Source organism: Schistocerca americana, chromosome 5 (genome assembly GCF_021461395.2).
Source record: "Schistocerca americana isolate TAMUIC-IGC-003095 chromosome 5, iqSchAmer2.1, whole genome shotgun sequence".
Lineage (NCBI taxonomy): Eukaryota > Metazoa > Arthropoda > Insecta > Orthoptera > Acrididae > Schistocerca > Schistocerca americana.
In genome coordinates this window covers 586,080,712-586,101,205 of record NC_060123.1, presented here as the reverse complement: position 1 = coordinate 586,101,205, position 20,494 = coordinate 586,080,712, and the positions used below count along the sequence as shown (strand labels likewise).

General features: G+C 43.7%; 1 protein-coding gene across 1 annotated transcript in view; it reads right to left on the bottom strand.

Annotated features, from left to right (window-relative positions):
- Positions 1–111: 111 nt before the first annotated feature.
- Positions 112–20,494, bottom strand: part of LOC124616562 (monocarboxylate transporter 2-like) — a 63,678-nt gene continuing 43,295 nt past the window's right edge. The window contains exons 6-7 of the mRNA XM_047144882.1: positions 10,321–10,512; positions 112–1,080 (exon numbers count right to left, since the gene is read on the bottom strand). Of these exons, the coding sequence (XP_047000838.1) occupies positions 956–1,080; positions 10,321–10,512 (317 nt within the window). The 3' untranslated portion in view covers positions 112–955. The remainder of the gene's footprint in view (positions 1,081–10,320; positions 10,513–20,494) is intronic.

The following is a 20,494-nucleotide window of genomic DNA, read 5'->3' as shown; positions in this document are numbered from 1 at the left end:
ACAGAAAACCAAATCTAGCTTGAGTAGCGTGTGAGCTAAGATCCTGTGGATTATAGGATCACTATAGTATTGCTACACAGCCTCTGATCTCATAAAGTACAAGAGGGGAAAAATTGAAACACAATTTTTATTTTCAGTATAAAAACGGTTTATGATTACTGCGAAGTAGGATTTTACCTTTGAAAATAAGTAATGTGGTGTTGATTCTAACACAGTACTTAATGCTCGAGTAGTGCGAGTTTCTTCCAAGGAATATATTTATACCGCCTTATGACCTGAGACAATACATTTGTTGCAATAAGATTATCTTGCTGCAGTTGCACTTTGTATAATTATGAAATGAGAAATATTTTTGTCTGAAAATGAATATGAGAGTGATAATTATACACATAGTTTTATCACAAACATGTGTAGGGTAAGTTTTCTTGCAGCTGTGTCCTATACAATGTTTTCTGGCTCTCCATATTATGTTAAAAGATCAGACTTCAGAACACTGGCACACTCTCACTATGACAGGCCTCCTACATAAAGAAATTAAAGAAACAGTTACTGAGATCTTGACAAAACACAGAACACGTTTGTTTACCCGTAGTTCGCGCAACGCACTTCTTAAGCTCTATAACACACAGCACACGGAAATATCCCTAAGATTCATTACCGACTGTCGCTTGAGAACACAAATTTTTCACGCACAGCTTGTAACGAGTCTATATGACTGATGTCCTCTCAATCCTTATGCTCTAGAACGTTCACAGTACTAGGAAAGACATAATATTGTCACATGCTTTTCGTGATTCCAATGTTCTCTAAGGACACCGCAGATAGTTAGTTAGTTAGTTACATGTTGCACAGGGTTGCATACTGCCCGCAACAGGAACGTTGTCATGTACTGAAAGTCATGGCGATTATTAATCGAACTCTGATCAAACGTCAACTAGGTTCTGACAGGCCAAATTCATCTCTTGCGGCGACACCAGTGCAGCACGCCTTCGATGAGCCAGGACAGCATCGCTATAGCCAGCAGGAGCGACAGCAGGTGCATACACAGCGGGTAGTCCTCCGTCTCGTCACGGACGTAGCCTGAAAGAAAGAGAGATGTCATAAAAAGTAATAACAGATAAAATAAAATGTTTATGAACCCGAAACGCAGTCAACAATATAACATAAGAATCAGCTTAATTTTTCAAGGAACTCAAGAGAACACAAGGAGCGGCCCATGAGGAATCTCTTCAGTTTCGATCTGAAAGCGCGTGGTTTACTGCTAAGATTTTTGAATTCTTTTGTTTAGCTTGTTTAAAATGCACGTAGCAGTATACTGCGCACCTTTCTACTCAACAGTCAAGGAATCCAAATGTAGGTTGGATTTCGGCCTAGTATTATCTGAGTGAAAGCCGCTAATTCTTGGGAATAAGGTGATGTTGTTAACAAGAAACGACAGTAAAGTATATATATATATATATATATATATATATATATATATATATATATATATATATATATATATATATTGAGAGGGCAATTTCAAAGTACACAGACTAGTGAACAGGGGTCGACAAGAGGTTCGCGAACTTACGCCACGTATTACTCGAACGGCCCGTTTCTGAGCCAAAAATATCCTTATAGAATGGGAAGAGTTACCCCAGAATGTAATCCCATACGACAGATGCCAAAGAAAATAAGCAAAGTAGGCTATTTTTCGTGTGAACGATCACTTATTTCAGATACTGTTCAAATAGTAAAATTGACGACAGTAAGTCCTTGAACGACATCCTGGGCTTTCCACGACAGTTTACTATCTATCTGAACACATAGAAATTTGAACTGTTCAGTTTCACTAATATGGCTATTCTGTGAAAACTAAAATGTAGGTTTTTGTTGAATTGTGTGTTAGAAACGGTAAAAACTGAGTCTTACTGTGATTTAGTGTTAGTTTATTTTCTACAAACCATGAACTATGTCACGAAATGCACTATCTGAAACAGAGCCAATGATGCACAAACAACATCCTATACCACCAGGGTAGTTTCGTCAGCAAACAGAAATATTTTAGAATTCCCCGTAATACTAGAAGGCATATCGTATGTATAGATAAGCAACAAGAGTGGCCCCAACACTGGTCCCTGGGGCACGCCCTCCTCCCTCCCCACATTTGATCATACCCCACTCAGACCCCACATCGTGGCCATTCTCAACTCTTTGAATAATGACCTTTTGCTGTCTGATGTTAAAGTAAGAGGTGAACCAATTGTGAGGTACCCCCCGTATTCCGTAATGGTCCAACTTCTGGAGCAGTACTTTGTGATCAACACAATCAAACGCCTTAGTTAAATCAAAAAATTTGCCCAGAATCCGAAATGTTTTGTTGAATCCATCCAGTACCTCACAGAAAAAAGAAAATATAGCATTTTCAGAAGAAGTTTAGTGATGTTTGTAGATATTAAAGCAGGGGTGTCCAATAGGCGGCCCGCGGGCCGGATGCCACCCAAAGCAAGTATCAATGCGGCCTAACACGTGAGCATTTATCACAGGATCGTTAAACAAGAAAAACCATAAAAATCCGTTTACGTAAATTTATAATAAACTGAATATTTTCAATCTGAGACTCCAGTCACACGATGCGATTCTCTCATTGGTCCATTCCCCCGTCTTTTGCCTTTTTAGGTTTCCGTGACCCAATTCTAACAAAGTAGCTTTACAGCATAGCTTTGCTGTCTATCTGTCTCTCCATCGGTCCGACTTTAATAACTATTTTATCAGGAACAAATAGGCGCATCAAGTCAAAATTTATATCACATATTAAGCTCTACGGTCCCTTGGGGATGTAAACATATTAAGCCTCTAGGTCAATTCAGTCAAAAGATACGGCCATTTATGTCATATATTTTTATACTCGAAAATTCGCTCATCATATATAGGGTTGGTTGGTTGTTTGGGGAAGGAGACCAGACAGCGAGGTCATCGGTCTCATCGGATTAGGGAAGGACGGGGAAGGAAGTCGGCCGTGCCCTTTCAAAGGAACCATCCCGGCATTTGCCTGCAGCGATTTAGGGAAATCACGGAAAACCTAAATCAGGATGGCCGGACGCGGGATTGAACCGTCGTCCTCCCGAATCCGAGTCCAGTGTGCTAGCCACTGCGCCACCTCGCTCGGTCATCATATATAGCGTACTTCCCGTTGGCCTAAAATGATCAAATTTATCAAGAAACAAGGCTTCAAAGTAAAAGCAAAGGGAAAAATCCGAAATTGTTAATTTGTAATTATATCAGACGAAAAAATATTTATGTTGTCATTTGTTATCCGACTACAAACTTGAAATTAAAAGTTCTAGAATGTTTTGGAATCCCTGCCAGTGTCAATGACGGTTACACGCAAAAGTCGTCATTATCCTCGAATGCCGGAATGGATAAACTGTCTATATAGCCGCAGAGAACCAGTCCTACTGGGAACTGGTCAGTTTTCAAAACAAAATTAATGGCGTCGAATAAGCTTAATGTGAAGCGGTCTATTGGGGCACCGATCTGGAAGACATGCTGGCAAAGGACTGCTACGCACTGCCATGAGCACATTAAGTTCCGAATTTTGTTGTGAATTTGAAGGTATCGATAAGGAACCACTGGGATAACCACTGGAGACCCTCTGCCATCTCTTGGGGGATGGTAATATAACGAGCTTTATCTATACGTCCTAGCTACATGGTGATATTCCAAACAAAACATCCCACGCTGGCTTTACAGAACGGTAATACGTCTGAAATTTAGCCACGGACGCTACGAAAAACACCTTCACCGACTCGGAGGAAACTGACTACACCTTCTGTGAATGTGGAGAGGAAGCAAATCTTATCCACATGACTAACTGGTACAAATAACGAAGGGATGCGTTTGATGCCCTACCCCTGCTGATGAGGAACATGGGACGTGGAGGACCATTTAGCGTGAAAACACTCCTGGCAATAACAGACACCAAAACTTTCAGGTGCAAGTCGAACATTGTGCCTAGATCTTCCATAGAAGGGAGGTAGGACCTTAAAGGAACTTTAGTGTCTTAACTAATTTCTCACATTTATGTTATTGTGCCTTTTTTTAATAATTTGTATGTTTTGTCTTGTTTCTATAAGATGTCATAACCAAGGCAGTGTTGCTCAATTACTCCCAGAAAACTCGCCATGCAAAACTGTGAAAGGAATGATGCACATGACTTGAATCGGGCCGGTCGGAGTGGCCGAGCGTTTCTAGGCGCTACAGTCTGCAACCGCGCTACCGCTACAGTCACAGGTTCGAATCCTGCCTCGGGCATGGATGTGTGTGACGCCCTTAGGTTAGTTAGGTTTAAGTAGTTCTAAGTTCTAGGGGACTGATGACCTCAGAAGTTAAGTCCCATAGTGGTTAGAGCCATTTGAACTTGAGTCGGCGATACCATAATTTCGTGAGTAAACAAGAACATTTTTGACGCATCGCACATGGCTGTATGGTTGTAAAAATCAAAGTCAACTGAAAATAAATAATTAAAAAATATAGTATGAGGTGACATTTACAGTTGCTTTCTGAAAAACTAGTCATCAGTTCAGCTAAACTTTTCGATCTATGCTAGAATATGTACATTTATAATGCTATTGTTGTTCTTACTAAAGCCTTATATGGCTGTTACCTCGATTTCACCTCTTTCCAGCAACGTAGTTACAGGAAGGAAATCATGTGATGCGTAATGATGCCGGAATGAAACTGAGATGTCACATAACTTTTAAAATAGCGAAATCAGCGCATCCTTTCAGTAGCGGAGATTTAGTGAAAGAATGCTTTGTAACTGCCGCAAGATTTTTATATCCACTGCAAAATTGCTCGTTTCGAAACAAATCACCTTTCAAGTGGAACTGTTTGCAGACGTGTTGAAGAAACGTTGATGAAATGCGGCCTGAAATCATACTGATTTATTTATTCGATGGGTACATAACCAGTATCCTCTTCTTCACCATATCGCCATATGTACACTGTGGAGGTGATGTAAGAACCACGCAGTGTACATGTGTCTCTACGCAGCTGCTTGCAATGGTGCTTCTGAAGATCCTTGAACGCTGGCACTTTTGCCATTCGAGTCATTTACTGGTAGTGAAAGGTGTATTTCTGTGTTATCTCTATCTACACATCAGATAGACTCTTTTCAATTTTTGTTTCGCATGTTCCAGACAGAAGCTCTAAGTTTTAGAATGTTTGGCTGTGATATCTAAATGGAGAATTAAACTATCACATGTGACCTCCTTAGGTAAAACATTACTATTTTGTTTCTACTAGTCCTGCAATGTACCTTCATCCAGGTGTAGCGGACCATCTGTTGATGGTTGTGGAATACGAGTAGCACATCCTTTATTTCAGGGACGCGCAAGACCTCTGTTCGAGTACGGTGCACATGCACATGTATCCATCTCTTTCGGCCAATGCATACTTCCCCCTCTATCACACCACGCTGTGTGAGTGTTAAGGGTGCGCGGAGGTGGGAGCTGTGAAAGCAGTGCGTGCTGCATGCAGCTTCGTTTCATACTTCTCAACAACATAGAACACAAGCAAAACAAATTTTTAGCATCATTTATTTATTTTTTTATGTGCTGAAGATATAATAAAATTTATATCAGCCACAAAATGTTGGCATATGGTCAGACACAGATAGTTCGCAGATTTTCGTTAGTCAGATTTAAACGTAATACTGACTTTTTTAATTTCGTAAACGATCTAAAGCCTTTCGCACACCTATGTTGATGGATAAATTGCAGCCTCATTATGGAGGCGTAGATACTCTCCCCGAGTAAAAGAAGATAGAACTCCTGAACAGTTTTCACGGAAAAGAATTGGTCTTTAAACAGGAATTAGACTGCAGATAGACCATTTGTATCTGCAGGTGAGCTGAGGCGCTTTTAACTGAAATGGCAAACGGTCTCTAAAACAGGTCAAAAACAGATGTACGACTCGCAATGTTCTAAGACGTTTAGAAAACTGTTACTGTAATTATTCCGACGCCACAAAAAATTGTTCAAAATTCGCCTTTTCTTTAATGCCATTGAGCTTTGGAAAATGGAAGTGTTCTTTGTCAGGAGTTTTTCCTTCCGTAATGCGATCTTTTTATTAAATGCAGCCACTTTCTCCATGAAATGATAAATAAGTCGCTTCTCGCCTTGCGTTACCTTGTATGCCGTAGACTCTGTTTAAAATGCGAGACATGCCATCCGTTCCAGATCTTCTAATTTTCGTTTACGCTTTCCTTTCTCCTTCACAAATTCAGCGATAGCGAGTCTTAAACCGAAAACTCGTTCTAGGCATGTCCTTTGACTTAACCAACGTACTCTGCAGCTATCTGCAGAGTAAACATTAATAAAACTGATGAAGTGCAGGGAAGGATTCCTGAATAGAAATGGGGGAAAAAAGGTCCTATGAGCATGTAGCCGGAAATGCATCGTTGCCGCGGTAGTTGGCGATGACGAACGGAAGTTCCTCTGACCACGTGCCGTGTGTTCCTTGTGCGTTGCAGGCTGTGTGACTGACGCAGCGTACTGAAAGCAGCGAAATGGTCCGGTATTCATGTCGGGAACAAGCCGAGATGGTGTTTGTGTACGGCCAAGCAGTTGGAAACGCTCGGTTGTATGACACCAAGTACTCTCACAGACACCAACCACATCAGATAACATTTGAAGCCCTTCTTGGGCATATGTGTGAGCATGAGTCCTTTCACACAGACGAACGTGCAGGGAGGCGGCGCATTGTGAGTAAACCAGATTTACACTAAAGGATTCTAAAGGATCTTGAGCTCCAGGCAAATGGTCCGCCAACATGGAGTAAGCCAAAGAACGATTAGTGCAGCCTACTTGGCAAGCGCTACTATCCCTACAACCTGCAACTAGTGCAAGCATTATCAGCAGCGGCTAATCCTCTATGAGAAGGATTCTGATTCTGTCGACGGTTTTTGGTCCAGATCATCAAAATTATGGGATTCCTGTCGTTAGTCCTCTTTGTCAACGAGGCAACATCAATTTGCATAATCGACATCTGTGGGCTACAGCCGGCCGGAGTGGCCGTGCAGTTCTAGGCGCTACAGTCTGGAACCGCGTGACCGCTACGGTCGCAGGTTCGAATCCTGCCTCGGGCATGGATGTGTGTGATGTCCTTAGGTTAGTTAGGTTTAAGTAGTTCTAAGTTCTAGGGGACTGATGACCACAGCAGTTAAGTCCCATAGTGCTCAGAGCCATTTGAACCATTTTGTGGGCTACAGACAATACGTGGGCAGTGATTCTGGGCGACCTCAAATTTGGACCGGTTATTTTTCCACAACAGCTCGATAAGGAACGTATCTTTACTTGCTGCGGAATACTCGTGCTCTGGCTGGGATGGTTGAGAACGTGCCTTTGGCAATACCACAAGATGATTTCTGCATGACGGAGCACCACCGCACTGCTGCATTACAGTTCACCAACACCTCAACAACATCTTCCGCGGACGTTCTATAGGACGGGGGGACCTGCAGCATGGCCTGCTAGATCATCGGATTGAAAACCGATGGGTTTTTACCTCTGGGGACATCTGAAAAGCGTTGTGTATGCTGAACTAGTTCCTGATGTGCAAACCCTTCAACAGCGCGTTCACGACGCCTGTGACGCTATTCAGAGAAAGGATGGAACTTACGGATCAGTGCATCCTTGTGATATGCGAATGCGTGCATTGAATCCCTTGGAGACTTACTTTCAACATCCGGTGTGACGCGGATGCGATGCAGCTCTGTGCTGTTTTTGTGGACCGTTCATTTCCCGGGACATGTTCATAGGACCTTCTTTCCTCCATTTCCAGCCACAAACCCGTTCCTGTACAACGTCTCCACACGCTTCTTTCAATTCCATCAAAAACTGTTGCAACAGGCAATGTAATAATGCGTGCGACTTCAGAAAATTCACTACTCCCACCACCAATCCCATTGTATGTCCCACGCGTGCATGCATGTTTTATGTACAAAATAATTAATCCAGCACAAGTCGTCTGTCGATCGCCTTAATTTTTAGCTTTTACGTCGTCAATTGAAAATGTAAATTCTTTCCGCCTGGTCTTTTAATGTCGTTTCATAGCAAATTTGCGACGCCCGTCGATATTGAAACTGCATAATAGATATTGAGAGCTCTCATCCTTTTCGTTTGTGATTCCCTTTCGCTTTTAGAGGATTACAGAGATAAATTGGCAGACTGCTTCTGTTTGTGGCAACAGTCACTGAACTTGCTTTAGGCGACGAATAGTGAATGATAAACAGTGATTACAACATGATTCCACCGAACTGAAGAAAGTTGTGCCAGTCAAAATAAGCCACACGAAATGCTGGGGGAAATCGTCTCATCGCACTGCTAAATTAAATGTCGCGCTATACCGAGAAGCACCGAGCAAAGCCAAGAGGTACCGTGTAGTGCCGAGAGAGAGGAGGATTACCGGACCGCACGTCGGCACCAAACTGTGCCGCGTGAAGTTCTGCACATCGTGGCCGACCCTAGTTCCTGTCATACGCTACAAGATCACAGAGCTAAATGAATCTTTCGTCAGAGGCTTAGAAGTTGAAACAAAAGTGAGGTCATCACCTAAACAAGTGTTTTGAAGATCTTTTAACGAAAAACTACGTTGCTGAGTGCTTCACTAGAAGACAAAGAGTTGAATATGATTCACTCTGTAGTCGGAAGACACAACGTACTCCCACAGTATAAGGGGCGTTCAAAAAGAAACCAGCCGGAGTCTGGAATGTGCAAATCGGTGACAGGAGGATAATATCGTGGCGTATGTAACGAGGTAATAAATAAATGTCGTGTGACTAGGGCCTCCCGTCGAGTAGAACGTTCGCCGAGTGCAAGTCTTTCGATATGACGCCACTTCGGCAAGTTGCGCGTCGATGGGGATGAAATGATTAGGACAACACAACACCCAGTCCCTGAGCGGAGAAAATCTGTGACCCAGCCGGGAATCGGACCCTGGCCCTTAGGATTGGCATTATGTCGCGCTGACTACTCAGCTACCGGGGGCGGACTGTAACGAGGTGTGGTTCCGACCAGACCGTGGAAGTTCACAGCCCTTGCACGTCACGTGACTATACAGAGCTAGCAGCAGCATGCATCAATCTCCCAACGTTGCCAGTCGCATTGCAAACAGTGACGTGGAGGCGTCAACAAAAGAGCAAAGAGGTATTGTTCGTTTTCTGCCAGCGGAAGGAGTAGGAGGAACGGACATTCATAAACGAATGTCACAAGTGTACGACGAACACTGCATGTCCCTTGCAAGGGTCAAGGCGTGGCACAACCGCTTCAGGTAATGACGGATGTCCTTAGCCGATGATGCACGGTCTGGAGCACCACAATGCATCACTGATGACATCGTCCTGCTGGTGGATGCACTCATTACCCAGGACCGCCGAGTGACAGTGAAAGCCATAGCCACCGTGGTCGGATTGAGCGTCGGAAGTGTTCACGCCATCATGAAGGAAAGACTGCAGATGCGCAAAGTGTGTGCCCAATGGGTGCCCCACAGTCTTCAAGCACACCCGGAGGCATGTCAAACGGCTCACTGTCTTGCTCATAGGCAGTGCTATGCTCGCGAACGGAATGCGTTCCTGGCACAAGTGGTCGCTGGAGATGGGTCATGATGCCATGTATTCGAACCAGAATCAAACCGACAAAGTCTGCAGTGGAAGCATCCTGGACCACCACCACCAAAAAAAGCCAAGGCCATCCACACAAGTGCAGGGAAGGTTATGCTGACGTTATTCTTTGACCAAGATGGCCCCCTTTTAATTCACTTCCTGCAGCACGGGAGAACAGTGAATGCCCAGCGTTACTCGCAAACTTTGACCACCCTTCGCCAAGCGATCAAATCGAAGCGACCGGACAATCTCACCCGTGAGGTCATTCTGCTCCACGACAATGGAAAACCGCATACGGCCAACACAGTCGCGGCACTCCTGAAGAAATTCAAATGGGAGGTTCTCGGCCACGCTCCATACATTGCGGACCTCTCTCCCTGTGATTACGGCATTTTTGGTCCCCTTAAAAACGCTCTGAGGGGCAATTCATCTCGGAAGACGATGTCCAGCTGTACGTGCGGAACTGGTTATCATCACAGCCCCAGGAATTTTATGATCCAGTCATTCGCCGCCTTGCATCACAGTAGGACAAGTGTCTCAACAGCCAGGGCCAATTCTTCTAACATACAGGTACTGGTTTCTGTAACTGTGCCTCTGGCTGACTTCTTTTTGAACGCCCCTTACATAAGACTGAGTACTGGGAGATGTCTGGCATCCAGTGTGTGGCGCCTTACCTATGATGGGCCCCACGGCGAGCAGCATGAAGCCGGTGCAGACCATGTTGAGCCCCACGGCGGCCGGCAGCTTCTCCTCGGGACACACGTCGGCGACGCACAGGTTGTTGTTGACGACGGCGGCGCCGCGCGAGAAGCCGCACAGCGCGTTCCAGACGCACAGTGGCACCATCCCGGTGCTCATCGCGATTGCTGAGAACAAGGCGTCATGACTTATTACACGGTGCAGTCAACAACTGCTATGCTACTTACAATAATGTGTTCCTTTTATAAGTAAGACGTTAAGGTGTATATGAGCGACGTTCAATAAGTATTGCAACATTTTTTTCGGTCAATTTCGGTTGAACAAATGCTGGACTTGTAGTGAACATCGTGAAATATTCCCGATCCAGTGATTATAAAACAAGCAAACACAGACCAAAAGGGTTTGAAGACAGAACGATACCGACCGGCCGCCATGTCATCCTGAGCCCTAAGGCATCACCGGATGCGGATACGGAGGGGAATGTGGTCAGCACACCACTCTCCGACCGTTGTCAATTTTCGTGAGAGGTGTCACTACTTCTCAATGAAGTAGCGTCTCAACTGGCCTCACAATGACTGAGTGCGCCCCTATACCTTCAAGTTCCCACAGGTTGCAGCGCTATACGTGACTTCAAAATGGCATCTGTAAAAATGACATCTCTGACGGTGGTGCGTTCCAAGCAGAGAGATGCCACTGAGTTTCTTTTCGTGCAAAACCAAAGCATTGCAGATATTCATAGGCACTTGAAGTATGTCTACGAAGACCTGGCAGTGCACAAAAGCAACATGAGACATTGGGTCTCTCGTTGTCGCAGCAAGATCGCGAAAACCTGTCTGTCCCATGTCCCGCGTGCCAGCCGGCTGTACGCAGCTGTCACTCCTGCAGTGTTGAAACGCACCACAAAAATGTAAACGAGTTTCTCCTTGTCAATTACACCCCAAGACCTCAAACAAGTCTTGCACACGCGAGAGGAGCTTACTAAACTTAATTGGACCATTTGTCTCATCACCCTACACCAAGGATCTCGGACATTTCGACTTTTATGCACTTGGCCCAAGGAAGGCTGCATTCCGCGGGAAGCAGTATGTGGGTTATGTGGAGCGGATTGATGCAACAAGATACTGGCTGTGACGTCGACCGGTAGACTGGTAGCATGCGGACATACGGGCCCTCCCAGTAAGGTGGCGTAAGGCCGCTGCATTGAACGGATATTGCGTTGAAAAGTAGAGGTTTATAGCCAAAAGTACTGAATAAAACTCACCCGCTTTCAGAAAAAAATATGTTGCATTTCTTATTGAGCACCCGTCGTACCTTAATAACGACACTGTTGTAAGTTGTCATTTTTATTTTGTTCAGTAGAGCGCATGAGCTCTAAGAGCAAACGAGGACTACAGAGCGAGGCGACCCACTGGTTAACATAATGAACTCACATTCGGGAGGACGACGGTTCAAACCCGCATGCAGCCATTCTGATTTTGGTTTTCTGTCACTTCTCTAAATCCCTCGAGGCAAATCCGGGATTGGTTACTTTGAAAGGGCACGGCCGATTTCCTTCTCCATCCTTCAAACCATCCGAGATTGTGCTTCGTCTCTAATGACCTCGATATCGACGGGACGTTAAACCTGCTATTCCTTCCATCTTTAAACGATAACGTGGTGGAGAAAACATCTTAAACACATCTCAATTTGGCTTACAATTCCAATATCTGTAATTTAACAGACATTAGGGTTCAGCATCGGATAGAGGCCCGGCATATGATTTCACGGGAGAAGACGCAAGAGAAACCTATTTGTACTCCATGAAACATAAGAAAATAAATGTTCTCTGAGAAACATTGTGCAACAGGCCTTGAAACGTAGGAACAGCTCGCACTCCTAAGGAACTAAGTTCGCCACACAGAATATTAGTCACCCCCATAAATAAGCTTAACGGTCCCTCTGGAGCGCTATAATTTCTGCACTACGTAAACCTCCAACACTCGCGTAGGTTGTATTGCCGCAGGGCAGTAAAATCGGTCGCCGTGGGGACGCGACACGATTCCAGAAAGGAGCATCGTATGCTATGTGCGCATTACCGCACGGTGAATGAAGTTGCCTGGTTTGTTTCCTTCTCAGTTCCGTTCAAAGTGTCTGCAACGAATTTCTTACCACTTGGTAGCATATAACAAAATTAACTACAGTGGTCGTGAGGATATGCTAACCGATACTGATCACAGACGAGTGTCATGTCTGGTAAATGACAATTTATTCCAGCGTCGACAGAAATTCCTGCTGCCATTGGATGCACCTCCAAATCAAATAGTTCCAGAGCGAACGTCGCGATAGAACCTACAAGCAACAGACACTTTGAGTCTCCTATCTCGAAAATTCCGCTGCTCGTGATCTCGCGGTAGCGTTCTCGCTTCCGGAGCACGGTCAGGGGTCAGGGATATTCACCTGCTTCGAGATGACTGGGTGTTGTTGTGTCGTCTTCATCATCATCATTCATCCCCATTACGGTCAGAGGAAGGCAACGGCAAACCACCTCCATTAGGACCTTGCCTAGTACGGCGGTGTGGATCTCCCGCATCGTTCCGTTACGTTCTGTTAAGAAGCATGGGACTTCATTTCCATGCGTCGCAAAACACTGCTCACGGTGACACATAAGACTGGACGCCTTCGCTGGACAAAGAAACACAGAAACTAGGCAGTGGCTCACTTCAGACGTGGACTGCTGCCCGGCAACCCTCCATTTTCCCTCTTTTGGAATAACGGAAGCCATCGAGTCCATAGAGTCTCCAGCGCGTTTGTGTATAGAACTGTGATAATTAGTGGACGTGCCCTCTACAGTCATAGCGAAACTTGTCGGATATTGGATTCAGTATTTTCCGTGGTGCCTTAGGTTATACTTAAATTGGTAAGAAGAGGATATATTACATTATATCTACATATACCAACGTACTACTTCTGAATTGGCTCTCGTATACTGATACTCTTTCATCAATGTTTCGGCAGTCACGTGGAAGTTTTCGTTTGAGATTTGTTTTCGGAGTAACTCATTGTAAATCTTTTCAGTCACATATATATTTTGAATTTCTGCATTTATGTCGTGGAATTTATAAAACGGCACACCCACATACTGTGGGTAAGGGAGGAGAATATCTAAACATTGCGTTACAAACGAAATGGCACAGTTTCAGAGACTTTACTGGTGTCATGTACATACGATTTTATGCATATAGACTGAAACAGGGAGTGGAAATTCGTACCAAGTCCGGGAGTCGAACCCAGTTCTGGTTACTAGGCAGGTGCGTTAGCCACTAAGCCAACTTGGCACAGCAGCACGGATTACCCTGGCACGTCATCCTACATCTACATCTACATGATTACTCTGCAATTCACATTTAAGTGCTTGGCAGAGGGTTCATCGAACCACAATCATACTATCTCTCTACCATTCCACTCCCGAACAGCGCGCGGGAAAAACGAACACCCAAACCTTTCTATTCGAGCTCTGATTTCTCTTATTTTATTTTGATGATCATTCCTACCTATGAAGGCTGGGCTCAACAAAATATTTTCGCATTCAGAAGAGAAAGTTAGTGACTGAAATTTCGTAAATAGATCTCACCGCGACGAAAAACGTCTTTGCTTTAATGACTTCCATCCCATCTCGTGTATCATATCTGCCACACTCTCTCCCCTATAACGTGATGATACAAAATGAGCTGCCCTTTTTTGCACCCTCTCGATGTCCTCCGTCAATCTAACCTGGTAAGGATACCACACCGCGCAGCAATATTCTAACAGAGGACGAACGAGTGTAGTGTAAGCTGTCTCTTTAGTGGACTTATGGCATCTTCTAAGTGTTGTGCCAATGAAATGCAACCTTTGGCTCGCCTTCCCCACAATATTATCTATGTGGTCTTTCCAACTGAAGTTGTTCGTAATTTTAACACCCAGGTACTTAGTTGAATTGACAGCCTTGAGAATTGTACTATTTATCGAGTAATAGAATTCCAACGGATTTCTTTTGGAACTCATGTGGATCACCTCACACTTTTCGTTATTTAGCGTCAACTGCCACCTGCCACACCATACAGCAATCTTTTCTAAATCGCTTTGCAACTGATACTGGTCTTCGGATGACCTAACTAGACGGTAAATTATAGCATCTGCCAAACAAACTAAGAGAACTGCTCAGATTGTCACCCAGGTCATTTACATAGATCAGGAACAGCAGAGGTCCCAGGACGCTTCCCTGGGGAACACCTGATATCACTTCAATTTTACTCGATGATTTGCCGTCTATTACTTCGAACTCCTCGATCCAAATTCTCAGTGCCGTTCCAGTCATCTTTAAATTCCCTGTTATACACGAACAGAAATGCCGAGACTCTCCATGTTCTGGAATAGCACCTCAACATCGAACATAAATGGGCGATCCGGTCTGAATCCAGGGGCAGGTACTTATACAAATGAAATGACACAATCTCAGAGACTTTACTTCTCTCATACAGATATGATTTTACGTACATAGACTGAGGAGGCGAGTGAAAGTTTGCATCGAGTGTGAGGCGTGCCAGGTCAATCCGTGTAGCTGTGCGAACCGCTGTGCCAAGGTGGCTTAGTGGCTAAAGCATCTGCCTAGTAACCAGCAGACCCGGGTTTTATTCCCAGCATTGGTGCAAATTTTCACTCGCCGCTTCAGTCTATATACGTAAGACGTTGCGTTATGGATTTCTGCAGGGACGCTACACACCATTATCATTGCCATAGGGCTGCTACGATAGGCAACAGTGTTTATACTGCAGAATCTTGGACTAACACTCAATAACGAATTCAGAATCTCTAGCTGATAATCCAAAACAAGGTCTACAAAAATTATCACAATTATCATTTCTCTATCCATCTTCTATCTTTTTCTTCTTCACGTACGTAAATTAAGTCCCCCAACGCGTTTTCTGTCGGTGTGTTCAGACAAATTTCAGGGGCTACTCTACCGACTGTAATATGATTTTGAGTAATGGAAGACTGAATCACAAGGAAGATTTCTATATACAATTTCTACAGAATTTCGCGCAATTTGGTTAAAGGATGATGGCACTGTGAAAATTGTTCCATTGCCATCTAGCGGTCAATAGCAGAACTCCTTCGAATCAGGAGACAGGAATAATTCCGCCCGACAGCAGCGCCAGGCTGGCGCGAGCTACCGCTACGGGGAGGCTGGTGTGGGCTACCAATGCGATATGCCGTATAGCAAAATCACTTAAACATTTATTTGCTGTCATGATATTGTTTTTTTGCAATTACTGACCGGATGCTCTTTTGGCTAAATCGTCGTGAAAGCATCGCTGAAGGTGTACTGCGTCACCAATGAAATGAACTGTCATCTGATGACACAGTTTACAACATAAATGTGTTTGATGAAGCTTTAAATAAATTGAATAAAGACGATGACTCTCCATCAGACAAATCTATAACACACTTGGTCTCCCTTTACTGATAAATTCAAATATAAATACATCAGTCAATACGGAATATTCGCGAGAAAGAATGTATGATCGTTCTCAACTTTCACAGACCCTTCAAAGTGAGTATAGTCTGAATACCGAGCAAAATCTTTGACGAGCCTTTTTCAGATCCACCTGGAGATATGCGCAAGATATTTTCATTTAATCTAGGCTACTACTCGCAAGAGTGAGGTATGGTGGGAAAAGTACCCTCGCTGTGGCATCGTCTGGTACTGCAGGCGAGTAGCTCATCCAACACTCAGTCTGCCCTTAAATTTTATGGTGACGAAACTTCCAGCGTTTGGAATGTTTCAGAGCGAGGCGGTACTGGTAAATTGATGCAGGGTTTCCCTTTGATTGTTAAGGATGTCGTTTCGATCTCCCATAAAACATCCTTTAGGCGTTCGGAAGGGCACTGCGAGTTCTTCCTAGCTAAAATAGCACTATGGGCGGTTCCATCGTTTCGTTCTCTGGAGACGTCGGCCAAATCTTTCCAATAACAGCGAGAGGGACGAGAGCAGACCTTGTCAATGCATCGTCAAGACGATTGTAACTAAGACCACACAAAATAAAATACGGACGTAAAACTACTACCATACAATGTAATAAATATTTTTCTAATAACTTGCTCAAAATAGGAAATTGCAAATTTCAAGCAACTAATGGTAAGATAAATCGTAATAATGACTTTTCTCTACATCTATATCAAATGTCTCTAAATTAGGTAAAAACAGTATAACGAGCTATTTATGACATGACAAGAGACTTGACTGGTTTCAGGAAAGTGCTATATTTTCACCTACAAGTCACTAAAGTAAACAGCTTAATTCTCTCTAAGATTTGAGCCCCAACGTTGCTGGAACTGACCTATTTTTCACATGACCAGTTGGATGAATATGTGGCTCTGTCACGAGTGACATCAAGACTTAATACATTTATTTATACAGCAAATCCTGAAGAGGTTATAAACATAGTATACAATGACATATTTTAAATACTCAGAAAATATCCGCTGCACCCTCACCTCCTCAAACAGGTAGAACACTTTGTGCTTGTTCAACACCTCCAATAATCTCAAATCTCAGCATCACAATGTAGCTCCTCTCACATCCTCCTTTTAAAACCCCTTCACCGTCTGCTACGCAAAAAACCGGCACATACCACCATTTTTTCATCTTTTAACCTCCTCCCAGAACATGTGTGAACTCCTGATAGATAGCTATCTACGTTACTACACCTGTTCTACTCATCGTGAAAGATCCAGTCCAACTTATTCCCTCGTGACAGACATGTAGCATACGTTGTTTTTTATGAGTTCCTTCCACGCGTACATACTTCATACATTTTCACACAACATCCTCTCTATTTCTATCCTCATTCTGGATCCTTGGTTACATCATCATCGTCATATCATATCTAGATAAATAACAAATTAATTGACGAGAAAAAGAACCCTTCTCATCCAGTGCCTTGAGAATGATATCTAGGTACCCGCCAAATTATGAATTGATTTGGACCGTTTCGTTTAGCAGCAGCCACGTATATAACACTAACAGTGTATACTCCGGGAAATGCTTACGTTCCACGTCGCACCTGGTACGATTTCACACGAAATCATTTGCATGAAATACCTTCGGTCGTTAACTGCTGACTGCAGTTCCGGGTGCGCCAGTTTTTTTTTTTTTATGTAATCAAGCTCCGTCTTCCATATGGGCGATCGTATCCAGCATAGTAAGGGGAAGATCGCTGAGTTTGTTATTATATCCGTGAAAAGTTTTTATAATTAGTTTGTGAGTTTGTGACAGGAAAACTCCAATCACCCGCCACAAGTGATCCATATTTACGACATTCAAATACGTAAATTTCACTCTTTGCTCCCGTCTACTTAAACCGAACTAACCTAAGGACATCACATACATCCATGCCCGAGGCAGGATTCGAACCTGCGACCGTAACAGTCGCGCGGTTTCGGAGTGCGCGCCTAGAACCGCGAGACCACCGCGGCCAGCGAACTTATGATATTAAAACAGTGTGATATCACGTGTACGTTAAAGATAAAGCAAATATTTTTTCCAAAGCTGTGACCTCAAATTACATTTCCATAATATCAACTCTCATTACATTTGAGTTGCGTGGAAGGCGGACAAGTCACAAGATGGGTTGTGTTTTTGAGAGTGATCGCACTAACTTCTAATCTGCGAGTAGCACATCACTTTTGTCTGATAAGGTTACGTGGTACGTTTCTGTTACAAGGTGTTTCCCTGGGAGTTATGCAGAATTGTGTAATGTGACTTATCTGCTGAAGTAAATTATCGCTAAGCATGCCACCTGTTTACTGTAGCCTTTCTACCAGATACTGCAGCTATTATTACGTGCTTAACCTGTTGATCGAGAGTGGAATTTTGACTGCTTCAAGCGTCCTTTATAGTTTCTGTCTTACTGCCTGCTGCCAGTAATAGAAAGTTCTCCTTTTACCTCTTACTTCTTTATGCATGAGTTTCTTTTGCCGTATATTTCTTAACATTTAAGCAGTATAGCCTATTTTCTTCTGTTAAAAGTATCTATGATTTTTGAAAAGAAATTATTCTGATAAGTCGTCAGAAGTTACAAGCACCAACATAGTTGTCTTCAGGTCAGGGCGCACCTTCTTTCTGTCGGCAGCGTCGACTGCACTCAAATTTCCAGGGCTACTTAGGACAGTTTATCGTAACCATTGTTCGCAAGGCGTGTTCTGGTATCAAAAACTAAACTCTAGTCGAAAAGCCACGGAAAACCGAACGGTACCGACTGGTCGCCGTCTCATCCTCAGCCCAAACCCGTCATGAGATGCGGGCGTGGATGAGTGTGGGTTTAGCATACCGCTCTCCCGGCAGTTACCAGTTTCCGTGACCAGGAGTCGCTACTTTTGAATCAAGCAGCTCCTCAGTTGAACTCACAGGCACTGAGTGCATGACGTTTGTCAACAGTTCACGGCAGACCTGGATGGTCAGCTGTCCAAATACTAACCACACTCGACAATGCTCAACTTCAATGATTTGACGGGAATCAGTGTATCCATCGCGGCAAAGCTTTTGGCCGTTTCTTGATACTACTTACTACAATTCCAGAAACACGACTGACAACAACTACTTCTGTAAGTCCTAAATTTAACCCAACACCCAACATCTCCCTTGCCACAAGTATAAATTCACCCAAAAAATATTCGTGACACCCTTATATGGAGACACTGGTTGCCTTGCATCGCTGTTGTTTATGTGGAAATGCTACCAGATGGACATGCGATCCTCCGTCACTGATGTAAGTCATGGCTATGAAGTGGTGTGTTTGTACCAGTTGGTTTATGGAAACAACGCATGAAGATGGAGCGACAAAGAAACAGAATTGCATAAATTAGCAATCGTGTCTGCTCGTAGCCATGAGCTCAATTTGTTGGGTTATCAGTGGTGACTATCCGACGTGTCTACAAGGAATGATGTGCCGCTCGCACAAATCTAACACATCGTAACAATAGTAGTCGTAGAAAGGTCCTAATCGACAGTAATCGGAGACGAGCCTCACGCCTTGCCATCGACAATGGGTTTCACAGATGTAGTCAATCATAGTCTGATCCGTGTAACTTTAGTGGCAAAATTTCTGGATGTTAAAATGAAAACAACAGTAACAGCCCACTCGGAAAAAGCTTCCTCTAACACCATGGAAGCTATTCCATCAGCCGGCCGCAGTGGCTGAGCGGTTCTAGGCGCTTCAGTCTGGAACCGCGCGACCGCTACGGTCGCAGGTTCGACTCCTGCCTCGGGCATGGATGTGTGTGATGTCCTTAGGTTAGTTAGGTTTAAGTAGTTCTAAGTTCTAGGGGACTGATGACCTCAGATGTTAAGTCCCATGGAGCTCAGAGCCATTTGAACCATTTAGCTATACCCACATGTATTACCACACATTCTGTCATCCTGTCCCTTCTTCTAGTAAGTGTCTTCCACGCATAATTTCCTTGTCAATTTTACCAAGAACGTTCTCGTTAGTTGCATTCCACTTAATTTTCGGCATTCTTCCCATTTCTTGAGATATTTCTTATTCTCGTGACGTCTATATTTGATAGTAGGAGGCATGTATTGGCGAGGAATGCTCTCTTTACCTCGTACAGTCAGCATTGTAAGTTCCCTTCGCTTCACCTGTCACGCATTATTTTGCTTGCGAGGTAGCGGTGTTCCTTCATTTCATCTTTGCGCGCCGAAGATTGTGGACGGTCCTTGTTTGCTTAATCTATCCGTGAATGATTTAGAACAGAAAATCATTGAAATTATTATGAAATGGTCTCCAGCAGGGAATTTACAGTGGCTTGCAGCATTAAGTATATAGATGTTGTTGTAGACTAACTTTGATCTGACAGTGAAAATATACAACATGATTCAGCTGTTCCTACCGATGGGTTTTATACAACCTGCAGCCCCTTCAAAAACCACATGCGAGATTTTCATATGCTTCCATTCACTACGTACAACCTGTTAGTGCTGCAGAAAAAATGAACAGGACATTTTTGTAGGAAATGAGATGTAGTTAAATTTTGTCCTAGGATACGTTTTCACTGAAGGCCACTTTTCGAGTTATTCAAGAAAAACGTGTTTGAATATCGCTTTTGTTCGTTTCTATTTAATAATTC